We start from the raw sequence: 16,346 nt of genomic DNA, 5'->3' as shown, positions 1-16,346 counted from the left end.
GAGAACATGGTAGTGTTTGCCTATTATCCAGAAAGATAGCTCTGCTACCTTGAATTGTCTGGATAATCCTAACCGCTAGAATTTTGTGCGCTCTTTTTTTTTTTTATCCAACAGCTGTTGTCATTGTATTTTACTAAGCTGATGTACTGCTGTGACAAAAACAAAAGAAATTAAGAGAGCTAGTTTTCAGTTTTGCTTTTTTTTAAAAGAAATATTAGGAATTGTTCTTATAGTATCACTGCTCATTTGGCAATATATTTACTGTTTTGATCCTTACTCATTTAACTGACAGAATTTTATATATCCTTTAAAAAAAGGAAACTAATGTGGTATAGAAAATGGAATACTGTTATTATTGGCTCCACATTTATCAGTGGGTAAAGTCTCCTTGCAGATATGTACAAAGACAAAATTACAGCTATCACATAAAGAATTGAAAGCCTTTTGTCAATAGAACAGCCTCCACTGCAGGTCTCTAATGGGGCATCTGGAAACTAACTTAGTGTCTCTTTTGATTGATTAAAATGGACCAAAACAGCAGATTCTTTTGCTTTGACTAATGAATGCAAAATTGCAATTAGTGTTTATTAGCAGCCATTGTTCACCGTCAAGCAAGGTGTCCACAGATGCTTGAATTAGCTTGCATTTTTAACAACAATCCTGTTTGTCTGCTGAAGCTTTTCCTCTGGTAAGATAATTACGAAGTTTTTCCTACAAATGCAATTTGTCTGCATGCATAAAGCCAAGTCATTCAGATTTGTCTTTTCTTTCTTCGCTTATCACATGTTACAGTACTTGTATCTCTAGGAAAGATGCCCCAAGGAGAACATACTTTACTGCTCCATAACTAAAGTGTCTGTGATTATTGAGGCAGAACAATTTGGGCCTCTGTTATTAACGCTAAGCATTAACATTCCTCTTGGAGCAAAATGTTCACCTATTCTCTCTGAAACAGAATGCATGTGGAGTGACTACAGAGCATTCTGATACAGCATTCCTAATGTGATTAATGTTTTGATTACAGATTCCTTTGTTCTCACATGTTTTCCCTAATTGGACAAACTTTCTATGAAGTATGTAAGAACTTCCATTTTGATTGTTTTTTTTTTTTTCAAAGAAAAAACTCAGACTAACTACTGTATTTGTATCTTTTTAAACAATGTAGTTACTGAAAGTGTAACTTATTTTTTTAAGTATTGTGTGTATGAGTGTATGTAATTCCAGATGTAAAAACTATGCTAGAATGATTGTGCTAAACACTGTATAAGGGAACAACAACTGTGATTTGTAGACCACTTGGGATCAATCATAAAAGTTGTAGCTTATTTCTAAATACAACACAACTGTACAAAATGTCTGCTTAAGTGTTTTTTCTTCTAGCAGAACAATGCTCTAGCATTAGGGACTACTGATGCACACAGTTCAGAATGCTGACAAAATCATCTGCTTCCTTAAGGATATCCTGGTTTGGAGTAATATCTTGCTTTTCGTAGCAGAAGTGACCCTACATTTCTACTTCGTGGCGGTAATGTAAGTGAATGTTAACCAAAATAGTTGCAATAAGTAGGGGAGAGGAAGGAAGTATATTTGACTTTTCATCCTCAATGAGAACAATCAGCATACAAATGAAGCATCAACAACTCATCTTGTTTCCCAGCTGTAATGCCCCAGGAAATGTGTCTTACAACATATCAAGTGTTCAGTCATCTCCAGCCAAGCTGCAAATCATTCAGTGAGCTTATATTTTTGCCTTTTTTCCTCTCAATATGCCACCGTTACAAAAATCAGAGATGCATATTATTAACAAAGTAATTAAAAACACAGTGAATAACATTTTCACAAAATTAAATTAATATAGTTTAGCTTGGGTATAAAGCTTCATGCAGCAAAAAAATATAATTAATAAATATAACTACTTTTATAGCATGTAAAACAGATGTTTTCTGAAAAGAAAAAAAATATCAAAAAGGCACCATGCAGGCTTTTCCTGATGCTATATATATACTTCATGGTTTTTTCCCTCTCAAAAATTAAGAAGGGGTAACTTCAAAGGACCATTTTCTCTTCATATAGACTGAAGTTGAATAAGTATTAGCAAAATAATTTTTTACATTATTGTGATGGCGCAAAATGAAAAGGAGCAAATACTTAAATGATTTTGCTGATTTCCAAAATGTTAAATCAGTCAATCTGGGTAAGGGGGCTACCAGAAAATCCCTAGAGCTAGTTCAAAAAGAAGAAAAATAGTGACAAACCTCTCTCATACTCTTCTCACAGAAAATACATAGCCATGTCTATGAAATGATACAGAGAGAGGATCAACCCAGTGTGGATTTTTTTTTATGTTAAACTAATAAAATTAAATCAGTAAAATAATACTAGGCCGGCTGAAAACCACTTTCCCCTTTCTGTTCTGCACAAACTGCCTCTCCCTGGACTGAAAAGCTGAGCACCCGTGTTCCACTCTCCGTGCCAAACTTCTCTATACAGTTGGCTGTTTGCCCAACTCCTTCTGTGATTTTGGAAAGAATAAAACATGCCCAGACGTTCTTGGCAATGAGAACTTCACAAGCAAAAAAAACCCCCAAAACCACCAAGAAGCATCACTGCAGGACATCCAATTATTTCCATGTGACATGCATAAGGCCCAGCTGTGCTTGTGTTTTCCAGAACAGCGATTGCATGCCTAGTAGGGGACATGATAAGAGGATAGTATACGAAGAGAGACCTTAATCTGATGTCATCTGTCATGTACAGTATGCATGGAATGCCTGGAATGCTGCAAATTGGTACGGCTGGAGTGTATGAATGTATTTTGATCATATTCAGAGATCTATTTCTAGGCCACTTTCAGGTTATGAAGGGAGAGTGCTGTAATGTAGAAGTATTTGCGTGCATGCTGCTACATTCTGGGTTATAAGGTCAAAAAACGCCACAGCAATTGGAGAACCTTATTTCGATGTGAACTAAGTTTGTCTGAACTGTGCTTGGAACAGACACAACTACTCTTTAAAGATCTATAAAATTATATAGCTCTGGCTCTTTAACTTGTATCAGAGGAGATAATATAGAAGCCCAGTGAATTTCATATTGAGGGAAAATGCAGCTTTAAACAGTGCAATATAACAACTAAGCATATGCTAAGAAACACCCTCTCCCCCACTCAGATACCATTTTAACAGCAAACTCAAGCATATAGACCAAACATCTGTGTTAAACTGTTAGATAGCCAAACATATCAGATTAGCTTATAGTGCAAATGCAGAATATTGGGTTTGCTGAATAAATGATGGTTAAGAAGTTTTCTTTGCATAAGCACGTAGGCCTGTCATACCAAAGCAGCCACTGAACTGAATTACAATTACCTAGCTTAGTCATGGGAATGATTATACTGCATCCTTTATATAGGCAATTTGCAAAGGGCTTTGAAATGGCACACATACACGAAGAAATGAATGCAACCAATGGCTGCTGTTGGCTGCGTCCTAATCATAACTGCCTCATCTACATTTGCAGACCCAAGTTGTCTACAGAGCAAAGAGCTGAAAACAAATCTCATAATGTTTTATGGATTCCCGTGTATTTTGGAGTCATACAAAGTGTGAATTTAGGTTTCACAATACAATTGTAAGCAAGAACTGCCAAGTGATTTTTCCCAGATGCCGACTTCACTGAGCTTAGGCATGTCTTCTGCCTCTTGAGAGTTGCCTGATATTTAAGTTCCGTTTAATTCAATTTGCCAAAATGAGATTGCAGGCGAACTGGACAGAGGTTTACCGCCAACAAGTAGCATCACAACAGAAGATTCACAAATGTCTCCACATTCATTTTTCAGAGTGTCCAAGCTTGACCCTTCATCTGTTACAGTCATGGTGGCAAATTCCTGTTCCTTGGCAATGTTGAGATACGAGGTTCTTTCTTTACACAGCAACTCTGCTGCTGGATCTGAATTCAATTCTGCACTGGATGTGGTTTGATAGGAAGTGAATCCTAGAGAATCCTTTGAAGACTGGCAAAACGTTTTCATTTCTATGTCAGAGCCAGTCTCATTGTTGAGTATCTGATATGTAGGCTCCTCGTGAAGATGCTCAAAGAAACAGGTGTGCTGTTTAGAAAACGTCAGTAGCTTTGAACAACGCTTTTCTTTAGACTTCAAGCAACCAAGTGATCTCAGTGGGCAATCAGCAGCTCCTTGGAAACCAAATCCAGTTGGCAGCATCTGATGATATGCTTTGGAAGACAGCACCACTGGGCTAGGCAACTTTACCCATGTTTGAGATGGAAAATGATATTGCCACAAAGTATTATTTGGCTTAGTGCTAGAAAGGCCTCCGCCAAGGATTAACATGGAATCTTCCAAGATTAAAGCTGAATGTCCCACCACTCTTGGAGGTCCCTGGCTGGAGGCAAACACAGCAGAGATAAATCAGCAGAAGGAAGACACTGATGCTCATCAAAATGGGCTCAACTTCTCAATGCTTCTCTCCAGTCAGGGTAATTCATGGAAAAGTCACGAACCGCTTTCTATAGTCCACCCCAAACAGTTCCCATAAATTATCTATTCATGTATTGTTCAAATGCATGGGAATATTGTCCATGCTCCTTAAGTTGTCTCCTCTGTACAGTATTGGCTATTACGATTCTTCTGTCACTTCAGGATTTCTTTTTCAAAGATGCAAACACTATCCATTCATAACTGGGCAATGGGCCAAATAAAAGGGACAACCCACGTCATCAAAAACATTTGCTTCTAGAAAAATAAGACCCTCCCAAAGGTACCCATATTAGAAACTGTATCAGGGTTTTTCTTGCCTGTGCCTTCCCACAGCACTCAAGTCCCCCTTCTCCCTGTTTTCAATTGATGTGCAAACATCTTTAAATCCCAGCTAACATAACTGGAACATTATGATGCTAGGCTTCATGGCTAATGTGTAAAAAAGATAAACTTGCTCTTCTGTGTAACTCTAGGAACAATCGGCAGGGGAAAAACGGTTTTATCTTCGCCCTCTTAAACTTTTGCAACTGCTAGTGAGGTACATTCAAACAGTTACCTTCTCCTGATACTGGACCAGTTGGTGGCTATAAAATCCCACATCCAGAAGTCCTTCTGTTCGCTCAGTCCCATTAATCCTCCAAACAAGTACATGCCATTGCCATAAACCACAGCAGAATGACCATGTCGGGGACCTGGGCTGTTCCCACTGGATGCAACCAATAGAGGGGCCCATTGTTTTGTATCTGAAGGAAGATAATTAGAGTTCATTACCTTTTAAACAGATACGTTTTGGATGTTTTCAAAGGGTTTTTCTTCGCATCTAGCATTATTTACACATCAGATAGCTGCTGAGAAAGTTTAACTTACCAAAATAAAAGGTCCAGAATTCTTGGGAAGCACCTTTAATATCAATGTATCCCCCATATATATACATATTGCCCCTGTAGACCACAGCACTGTGGCCCTTCCGATTAACAGGAACTTGAACCTAGAAATGGAGAGAGAAGACAAAATGGAACAACCGTCCTTAATTATCGTTGCCATCACACCAATAGAAAGCAGGCAATATCCTAAGGCAGGAGTGTCAAACTCAAGGCTCACAGGCTGCATCCAGACCTCAGGGTCCTTAGATCTGGCCCGCAGGGCCACCCTGGAAACAGCAAAGGACCAGCCTGCGATGCCTCTGCCATCAAAACAGCTGGGGAGAGCAGTGCGTGGCCTTCCCAGGCTCCGTTTTCAGCTGCAACAGCCTCCTGCAGCCCTGTCAGCAAAAACGGAGCTCAGGGAGGCTGTTGGCCAAAAACCAAACCTTGACGAGTGATGTCGAACTGGCCACGCCCATCCCGGCCATGCCCTTCCCAGCCCCTGGGGGATCAAACACAACCCTGATGCGGCCCTCAATGAAATCGAGTTTGACACTCCTGTCCTAAGGCATTCATACTGCACTACTTCAATGGAAGTCCCAGCAGTTCATATTTTAGCAACATCCTTCAAAAATAATGTTCCTTTCCAGTTTGCTGACATTTATCCCTATAGATGGAATCTTACGACTCCCACTAAAATGATTGAAAATCTCCATAAATTAAGAGAATGGATGTGCATATGTATGTAGATATAAAGACATGGATGGAAAATGCACACATTCTATAGATAGATTATGAATTAAACTATATTTTGGGAGGAGGGAGAAGAAATGACTTCAAAGTTTCCTACAGCCTACAGATGATGTTCTCCTACTGCTAAACAGGAAGGAAAACAGGAAGTCAGAACTCTGAAAATATAACTTCTGGCTAAGCCTGTGGAATCATGATTGTAAGGAAAGTAGAGGGATGTGTGCATGGTTCTTCCACATTTGTTTTGCCCACACCCCACATACAAGACCATGCCCCTTTAGAGACTAGGATTTGAATGGGGCTCTCTTAGTTGGTCTGTGTTAAATTGTACTAGTGCAGTTGCCTTCTGCTTCCTGAGTTTCTCCACATTTAATACAGGAAGTCTTTCCAGCTAACAAAATGTATTAAAAGGCATAAGCTTTTGTGAACTTCAGCTAACTTTGACATTAACTTTGACATTTACGGAGAGTTGCTAGTCTGAGGCAGGATTTAAATTACAGGGAGGAAGGAGGGAGAGACAGAGAGGTGGGATGTGAAGCGTGCGCTCACCGAATCGGTTATTGCACAGGTTGAATCCCACCCCTGGAGAGATGGGTTGGTTATGGGGAAACTCCAGTAATTCTAACAAGGAATTCAATCTGTGAAATAATTGCATCCATAGAATTAATTGTAGCCAGAGAACCATTCTTATTTCAACATTCAGAATCGAAGAGATTCATTTCCAAACGTGAAGTATGAATAATGTAAATGTCCCAGAAAACCAGAAGCAGCAGTATCTTAAACTTACCATGCTACCTTATGGCGGTGGCTCATCTAGTCTGGAGCAGTTTTCAAAGTATGTAACTAAGCAAGCTATTTGATCAACAAAGCAACAGGTTTCATGGATGATTCATTATATTTAGTTGTGTTATTCCTTACCTCACCCGCTACTGCTGGGAGCCGGCAGGCTATCCACTTGGTTGCATCTGCAGGTATATAAAATGTCAATCATAGCATTAACCACAAGAAGGTGCTACTGTGCTGCTTGCAGTGCTATGCGAGCACTAAAAGGAGAGATTGGCAGGAAAAATTTCAGGCTGTTTTTCCTTTACCAACAACACACAATATAAATTTCAGCTCCAGATACAATTCCCAAGGCAGTGAATGGCAATGTGCTCTTCATTTTAGGAACTATTTCTATACAGCAAGGCAAATATCTTCACAATCCAGAACTCTTCATGTGTGTCAGATGACAATTCCCATGGTTCCCAGGTTCTGAGCCACTGAAGGGTATCAGACTAGAACAGGATGTCAAACTCGCGTCATCACGTGACATATTGTGACTTTCCCCCCTTTGCTAAACCGGGTGTGGGCCTGGCCAGCATGTGATGGTCCGCAAATTTGACACCCCTGGTCTAGAAAGTTAGCTCAAGTAAGGCCAATATTTAAACAGAGCAATCGTCTGGCTCAGCTTCTGAGGAAAAGAAGAAAGTTACAGTACTTCCTTAGCTCTCCATCCAAGCATGCAAGAAGAGGTGGAGACAATTATTGGTTTGATATGTTAATTTGTTCTTCATCTACAACCCTTACCAGAACAGATTGTACATGAATAAAAATACTCTTGATACAAACTAGTACATATTTATGAAATACATGCATAAATATATTGGAAGGATAAAACTTATCTCATTCCTCACCTATGTCATACATCCATAGAGGATTTCTCTTCTGTGTGAAAGCTGAATCCACCATTCCACCAAAGATATAGAGGATATCCTGCAAATACAATAATCATTTTCCAATGAATCACATTTGCATTTTCTATAGATTATTGCCATTTAGTGCAACTTTCAAACCAAAGTCTGAAAACTTCCATTTTTGGGTTGAGCTTAGTACAAACATCTTCAAGCTCCTATGGCTACAATAATCAGGAAGAATTACAAATTATCACTTTATATGCCAGTTTCACATAGTTCCATGTTCTTCTCAAAGCCATTCCATCAAAAATATTCAACCATGCTTCAGTTTGACCTTAGAACCCATCAACAAGAAAGGCAAAGAACGGATGCAAGTCCTTAAAAGTTATTTTAATCCAGTTTCCAATCCATCCATCACAATATCCAGTGACAGTTCATTTTTCGGCATGGATTAAAACCTAAACACTTTCTCAAAATATTTTTATTTCAAAAGCCAGGTAGTGGTGATATTATGGTAATAAAGTTATGTGAAATGCTACTCATTAAGTTGATATAAGTGTTTACCTCATTAAACACCTCTGAAGGGGTGTTTTATAACCCATAAAGCACTTCTAGCTTCACCTATCATAAAATATTGTGTCATCCCTGTCATATGACTGCATTTCGGCTCACATTTATTCTGATTGGAAGCCATCCAAGTTGATCATAAAATAGCAATAATAATAGCACCTAGACTTATATACCACTTTATAGTGCTTTACAGCCCTCTCTAAGTGGTTTATAGAGACAGCCTATTGCCCCCAACAATCTGGGTCCTCATTTTACCAACCTCGGAAGGATGGAAGGCTGAGTCAACGTTGAGCCGGTGAGAACCGAACTGCTGGCAGCTGGCAGTCAGCAGAAGTAGCCTGCAGTACTGCATTCGTTAACTCGGACTGTGCCACCAAGATGGGTGACATGACATGGTCATGTGACCATAGAATACTGTAACTGGTTGTAAATTTATTAATGTAAAATCTTTATATAAAGTTTTAAATTAACAAATTCATGACCAGTTACAATATCCCATGGTCACATGATCCATGATTTGCAATGTTTTTAGCCAGTTTCCAGCATTATTTGCTAGTTTCGCGGGGGGGGGGGGGACCCCGCCCATTTGGTAGAATGGATTTGCTTAAGAGCAACATGATTCATCTATTGACCACATGATTCAGGCTTATAGCCACATGATTTGCTTAATGACCATGGTAAAAATGCCACCAAAATCAGCTCCAGTCACATGGGTACCTCGACTTACAACTGCAATCATCTACAACCAAAACTCCAGTCCCAATTGTGATCCTAAATCTGGGATTACCTATAAAGTGATTTATAGCTAATTAGCTATTATAGCTTGCCTGATAATCCACCATTGTGTGCTCTTCCAGTTCTTCTGGGCCATCGTTTGAATTGTCCAGTTCCTCCCATTCATTACTCGCTGTAGTAGAAACAAAGCATAACGTCAATGCAGCTTTTTTATTAGTATTTGCACTTTTGCCCTCTTTGGGAATTACAACTTTACCAGCAGAATCTGCAAATCAAATCACATCCTGGATGAAGGGGGCCATCCTGAAAAACAGACCCATTTCTTTTACCCTTCCTGAACACTTAGCTAAACATGCAGTTCAAATACCTCCAGATATCTTTTTTTTTCCGTCCCACCACTAGCAATCTGCAGAAAAATGCAGAGGATAACAAGAGAACACAGGAAGTGTTTGACATTAGAGAGGGAAGAGAAGAATTGGCTCGGAGTTTTGGCTGCAGACCTGTGCATTTTGAAAACACCACTTCAGCCCTGTGTTCTTGGCACAGTCAAGTACCCTGTGAAGTCCCAGGGTTTTCATGTTGTAATCAAGTATTCTTAAAATCCAATCTGGATCATTTCCACTCTCATTATGAAACCAGCATTCTTCTATTCCAGATACAAAGCTATTATTCTGTTACAGGTAGTCCTCAACTGGTGACTACAATCGAGCCCAAAATTTGCATTGCGAAGCAAGACAGTTGCTAAAAGCGACCTTTGCTCCACTTTACCACCTTTCCTGCCACAGCTGTTAAGCGAATCCATGCAGATTTTAAGTTAGTAACATGGTTGTTAAGTGAATCTGGCTTCACATTGGCGTTACTTGTCAGAAGGTCACAAAAGGGGATCACATGACCCCCAGAACAGTGCAACCATCATGAATTCATTCCAGTCGCCAAGCGCCCAAATTTTGTTCATGTAGCCCTAAGGATGCTGCATTGGTTGTAAGTGTGAAAAGAGATCATAAGCAGAGGTGGGATTCAGCAGGTTCTGACCAGTTCTGGAGAACGGTAGCGGAAATTTTGAGTAGTTCAGAAAACTGGCAAATACCGCTTCTGATGGGAGATTTTACTGTATCCTTCCCCTGCCACGCCCACCAAGCCACACCCACAGAACTGGTAGTAAAAAAAGATTTGAATCCCACCACTGATAAATCACGTTTTTGGTGCTGTTGTAACTTCAAACAGTTACCAAATAAATTGTTGTAAGTCAAGGACTACCTGTACAGTCTACCATTTTAGATACATGGTTGTTTCAGCTACTCGTGTAGTAAGTGCAGTTTTGCTGGATTGTATCACTGAGGCCAGCCACCTTTTTGCAATAGGAATTAGCTGGTCACCATTTCATATAAGGTTGTGAAGGCAACAAAAACAGTAAATAAAACATTTGAAAACCGATCCATAGCGGCCATATAACACCTCATTAAATATCTAATGAGATTATTAAAATAGTCCAGATTATCTTGCTTGAAAAGAAAAAATCTTTATAGAAAAGGCCTCTGCCTGGTGGCCATTTCAAAAATAGCAATACATTCCAACAGGATTGTATGATTGCAGCTTGAGGCATTTCTTTTCATGCCATAACAAAACCAAATACAGCGCACCTTACCTATTTTGAATCTCCAGAAATCACTCAAGCTAGTATTTCTCCGGCCACCGTAAACGTAAAGGAACCCCCTACAGATGCAGCAGGCATGTTTGTATCGATCGCAGGGAGAAATTTTGCTCTGTTTCACTGGGTTCCATGAAAACGTTGTTTTCCTTTTCATCCCTCTTAGCTGGAAAACACACCCATGTGGAGATGACGTCCTCCAAACAGTAGCTCCAAGCTAAAAAGGAAACGAGAGCTAAGAATGGAGACAAAGAAGCTACCGTAACCATTTATTTAATTGGCTTATTAACTGAATTGGCATAGGCTCACCAAAAGTGACTCTGGATGGATAAAAATGACATATATGAAAAATGTAGACATCCATACTAAGAATTAAATAGTATAAAAAAAACAAATATATTGTAGAGCATGGGTGTCAAACTCGCCACGTCATGTTGCTATCATGAGAGGTTTCATGACAATTTTCCCCTTCGTGGAGCTGTACGTGACGTATCCGGCCCACAGGCTGTCTGGACACATCTCCGGTTTCCTTTACATGATGAAAACAGTGCTCAAGAGTAAATGTGTTGTCTGTGATGTTATATCATATGAGCGGAGAGAAATTGACCCTATTCATACAAGTACACCATGCTTCATTTCATTTAGTGTTGTCTCATGGACTGGAAACAGTTAATCCCAGGTACAGGAAATTAACAACTCTGATTAATAGCCTCAGGAAATACCCTGCTTTCAAACGAGAGTATTTATATATGTAATCAAATTAAGGAAATAAACCTATTTCAGTGCAAAAGAAAAATGACCTGTTTCTTTTGACATGGTGAAGGAATCTGCATCTGCATCTGCTTACACACACACACACGCACACATAACCAGTATTCTTCCTATCAACAGAAGAACAAAATATTTTTTATAGCGACGTTACTTTGTATGCAAAACCCCAACCTGAAAATTCACTGAAAAGCAGTTGTCTCCTGTTAACACAATTGGTTGGTGGTCATTTCAGTGCAAGATGAGCCAAGTTCAACAAAACACAATTTTGGCCATATGCAAAGAATGAAAAGGCAAAAGAATATCCCACTACAAGTAGTCCTTGACTTATGACCCCAATTAAGCCCAAAATTTCTGTTGCTGAGTGAGACATTTGCTAAGTGAATTTTGCCCCATTTTACGGCCTTTCTTGCCACCATTGTTAAATAAATCACTCCAGCTGTGATCTGACTTCCACATTGATTTTGTTTGTCAGGTCGCGGAAGGTAATCATGTGACTCCAGGACACTGCAACTGCCGTAAAGACATAAATACATGCTAGTTGCCAAGTGTCTGAATTTTTGATCACATGACCATGGGAATACTGCAACGGTTGTAAGTGTGAAAAACGGTCATGTCACTTTTTATAAGTGCCATTGTAACTTCAAACAGTCTCTAATTGGTTGTAAGTTGAGGACTACCTGTACTTCTTAGAAGCCAGGGGGTCTCAATTCTACAATTGTTTTTAAAAGCAACCCAAAATTCACACTGCCGCAAAGCAGCCATATTGTCACCAAATTTCATCAGCAGCATATTCGGATAGGGTGCTGGACTTTGGGGCAACCAATGGCCTATAGGCTGCCCATCCCTGCCAAAAAGCAATGAGCAATAATTTGTTGTCTCCAAATGTAATTTTCAAGGGTAGGAGACCCATTTATGGGATTTATAATCTAATGGATGACGCTTGCCCCTCCCCCACCTCCACTGCCTGCCTGATGTCGTGTCTCTGCCCTTCAACTTGGCTGACATCGTTTTCTGCTTAGTTTCGGGTAGCAAAAGACCTTGAGCAAATCCTGGATGCCAAAAGTAGGATAAAATGGAGAAAGGTAAGTAAAACAAGGTATGGAGGTTAAAGATTCACTGGAAAAATCAAAAGAGGAAGTAACAATTTTTAATTCTACTCCTATGATGATCAATCAATATACAAAGTGGCAATAATGAGCAGAATGAAATTATATCTCTGTCATATATGTGGGTTTATGCTAATTTTGTATTTATTTTGTCAGGTTTATGTAGTGTATATTGGAGGTGGTGACCCTTTGAGAGCTGTATGCAATGAAATTTCATTTTAATGTATGCCGATTAGTGTACATTCAAAGTGGCAATAAAGTTATTCTAAGTCTTTGGTCTTCCAGTTTGGGCATCTTCAGCAACAAACCGAAATCGGCGATCGTGCGCGATTTCGATCCGTGTTCACCACTGGAGCGCCCCAATCCTTTGGATTTGGGGCTGAAGCCACCCCATAGAGGTGACGAAGAGGGGTGAGACCACCAGCTGAGTCGAAGAGAGCCACATCTCTCCTCCTCGGCTTGGCATTAGTCTCTTCCCCAAAGGCAGTTGCAGCAGTGGTCAGAAATGGCCGCCTCAAAGAGGAACCCGACCGGACAAGATTGAGCAGGAGGGAAGACAAAGGGAGAGAGCTTGATAGACCGGGCTAAGCTGAGATAACATCTATGCAAGGTACCCTGGAACTAAAATTATTAAAAGTGTTATTCCTAAAAGAAGATTTTTAAAGCGGCAGAGAAAAGAGGGGAAAAGGAAAAAAGTTTTTTTTTTCTTTCTCACATTGATAGCTGCAATCGGCTTTGAAAGTTTAAAAAGAAGAGACTCAACTAAGAAATTTGTGTTGATTTACTTTGACACTAACAGGTAATCCTAACCTGAAATTAAAGTGTCAAAGGGAAAATAAAGGTTTTTTTGGACATTCTAAAGCCCTCAAAAAGGAGGAAAGTGGGGAGAAAAAGAAAGGGTGGACTTGGAAATAACACAGAGTATCGCCTGGAAATAAAAAGAATTAACTGTGAAACTTTAAAAAGATTTCCAAAGGATATACTGTAACTGAAACTTTGCTACAATATAACAGAGCCCCCGGAAAGAAAAAGTGGAAGAAAGAAGCAAGAAGAAAGAGCTTTGGATTACTTGGTGATTTTTGGAATTTTGGGTGTTGGATTTTTAGTGGTTTGAATTAAAATCAATTGGGTGGTTGTTTACAAGTGTTTAAAATTCCTTAATTCCTTGAGGAATTAAAAATGGAACTTAAAAAAAATGAAAGAAGAGTCGCAAGAGGGAAGAGGATCCTTTGGCTTCACACTTCAATTTTTAGAAATTGAGATTTTGAACTATGAAAAACAACAAGAAATGCTTGAAGAACAAGAAGGGCTGGACAAAGAAGAAGCCATCTTTAACAACCAAAAAATGCAATGTGGGGTAAAATGGAAAAAGTGGGGAAAGGAGTTAAAAATGTAAGCCTTGGGAAAACAACTAAAAAAACAGAATAGTTTGAAAAGTAAATATCACATTAGGAAAAAGCAGAAGAGAGGATTAAAGAAAGGAGAATCAGAGAGACAGGGATACAAAAAGGATGGAGAGAAAAAGAGGGGAAGATAAAAAGGAAAAGAAGTTATAAGGGACAGAAACAGGAAATAAGGAAACGGGAAATGTACAAGGATTAAAGGTATTAGCCTACTTAAAAGACATAGAGATAATAGTTAAAATATAAATTAAAAGAGGATTCTGCAAGGGTACAAGAGATAAGTGTTGTTATATTAGAAATAGTAATGAGCTAGAAAATATGAAACATAGGTGATTAAAATGAAAGATAAAACTGATATTGTGATGTAATGGAAGGCTTGCTAGGAAATAAGAGGAATGAATGAAAATAATTGTTTTTAAGGATTTATAAAATACAATTTAAGAGAAATGTGAAAGATTTATAATGAAATATCAGTTTTCAGGATGAATTTGAATGTATTAATCATTTTATTCATTATTTTTATATATTTTTTTCTTTTTTTAGAATTAAGTGTTTATTGTTAAGAGAAAGTACCAAGATAGATATTAGAAATTGAATGTTATAATTGTATAATGTTTAAATTAAATGTTTAATGAGATTTGAAAGGATAATAATTTTAAAATATATAGGTGACACACTCTATTTGGTAATTATAGGGGGAACCTTGCTTTTTAATGCCTGGAAGGGGAGGGAATTTTCTTCTTTCTCTTCCTTTTCAGGATGATGATGGAAAAGAATCTATGAAATTGTAAGTAGGACAGTAGAAAAGTACAAATATAATGACTAGAAAGATATAGAAATTTAGAAAAAGGTATGTAATTGAATTAAAAGGGAATGAGATAATTATAAAATAAGGCTGAGGAAAGTAAGGGAAGAGAAGAATTATTGAAAAATTGATAAAATAGTGATAATATATGAAATTGAATACAAAGATGAATATGCAACTGAGATTATGTCTGTATTGAGATGTGATAACCTGGAATCATGCTGCTCTCAAAAAAAGATGTTTTATTTCTATTGTGCTTTGTGAAAACCCAATAAAACTTTTACTAAAAAAAATGTTATTCTAAGTCTTCTATAGCTAAAAGAAAGCATGAAGTGTGAGAGCAGGGATGAAAAAAATAAAACAAATTTATTCAGCATATAGGAGGACATACAGTCATACAAGAAATACTCCCAGCTGTTAAACTGTAGTATAATTTTTCTCATGAAAGAAAAAAAAATTGCATTCTTATTGGTGCCAACAATAACACAATGTACTGTCACTCCGTAAAACCAGTTCTTGGCCTCTATAAATACATTGGCAAAGCAACAATGGACAAAAATGATCTAAACACACAAACATTAGTGGAGGTTTTTTTGCTATTCTAATTACACATGATCCTCCACTCTCTTTTGGGCACTGCTGATGGTTGTGTGTTTTAGCATATGGTTAAACTGACCATCATTTTTAATGTATTGAGGTCATTAACGATAAAAGTTTTATAGACAAGCTCCAGGCAGTAAAGATTAGGATAGCTCATACAAGCCATTTAATCCATCAACCACTTTTAGAGCTGCAATGTGTGATATGGTAAGGGATCCAATGACAAGTAAAACTGACCAGAAAAAAAAGACAGTGCTATTCCTCAGACAAGCTTCAAAACTATTTTTCGGGAGCTTTATTATTTGTTGCTTCTAAGGCAAAAAGACGCAATGGTGTAAAAAACCACAAAGCATGATTCTTTCCTTTCTGTTCCTCTTTCTCTCCAGGTTTTTTTCTTTTTAAGTTTAAAAAAATATTATCAATTACTCTACATGCTTAATATAAAGTTAACTGGAACCACCAAAATGTTTGCAAATTAGCTCTTCTTATTTTGTATCCGCAATACACAAGGGGATAACAATAATTTCATTCAAAAGATAGGAGGCGTTTGAACCCAAAATACAGATGACACTGTCTTGGTTGCAAAAAAAAAAAAAAAAAAAGGAAAATATCTAACAGGAACAATTCTAAAATAGGAGAGTGAAAAGGTTGGGCTTTCTTTGAACATCAAGGAAACAAAGGTCACGTCTACTGGAAAACTATAGGAATGTAAGACAATGGGATAGTTGTTAAGTTTGATTTTCTAGGCTGCAGTATTGGTAAAGACAATTGTACAAAAGAGAAAGAATGGCGAGCAAAAAGGAATGCATATAAACTCATCAACAACTGTGACATTTCAGACAAAATTTAGAATGGTCAACATATACTGGGGCTTATATCAACGGAGGAACAGATTTAGGAAAAAGATTTACTCCTAGAATGCTA

The 16,346-nt window shown here is 38.2% G+C and overlaps 1 protein-coding gene across 4 annotated transcripts in view; it reads right to left on the bottom strand.

Moving 5' to 3' along the window:
- Window positions 1–749: 749 nt before the first annotated feature.
- The window catches only part of LOC113441222 (leucine-zipper-like transcriptional regulator 1), a 51,720-nt gene continuing 36,123 nt past the window's right edge, over window positions 750–16,346 (bottom strand). For 3 of the 4 annotated variants that reach the window (XM_087920461.1, XM_026708114.2, XM_087920462.1), the window contains exons 2-8: window positions 10,735–10,954; window positions 9,182–9,261; window positions 7,785–7,863; window positions 7,027–7,073; window positions 5,363–5,483; window positions 5,052–5,238; window positions 750–4,400 (exon numbers count right to left, since the gene is read on the bottom strand). In XM_087920461.1, the coding sequence (XP_087776587.1) occupies window positions 3,716–4,400; window positions 5,052–5,238; window positions 5,363–5,483; window positions 7,027–7,073; window positions 7,785–7,863; window positions 9,182–9,261; window positions 10,735–10,954 (1,419 nt within the window). In that variant the 3' untranslated portion in view covers window positions 750–3,715. Of the gene's footprint in view, window positions 4,401–5,051; window positions 5,239–5,362; window positions 5,484–7,026; window positions 7,074–7,784; window positions 7,864–9,181; window positions 9,262–10,734; window positions 10,973–16,346 lie in introns of all 4 variants that reach the window. The other variant, XM_087920463.1, reaches the window with a different exon arrangement.

This window comes from Pseudonaja textilis, chromosome 1, assembly GCF_049901715.1.
Source record: "Pseudonaja textilis isolate UNSWEBS1 chromosome 1, rPseTex1.2, whole genome shotgun sequence".
Taxonomy (NCBI): domain Eukaryota; kingdom Metazoa; phylum Chordata; class Lepidosauria; order Squamata; family Elapidae; genus Pseudonaja; species Pseudonaja textilis.
Note: the sequence above shows the minus strand (reverse complement) of the source record. Positions and strands in the feature narration are given on the sequence as shown.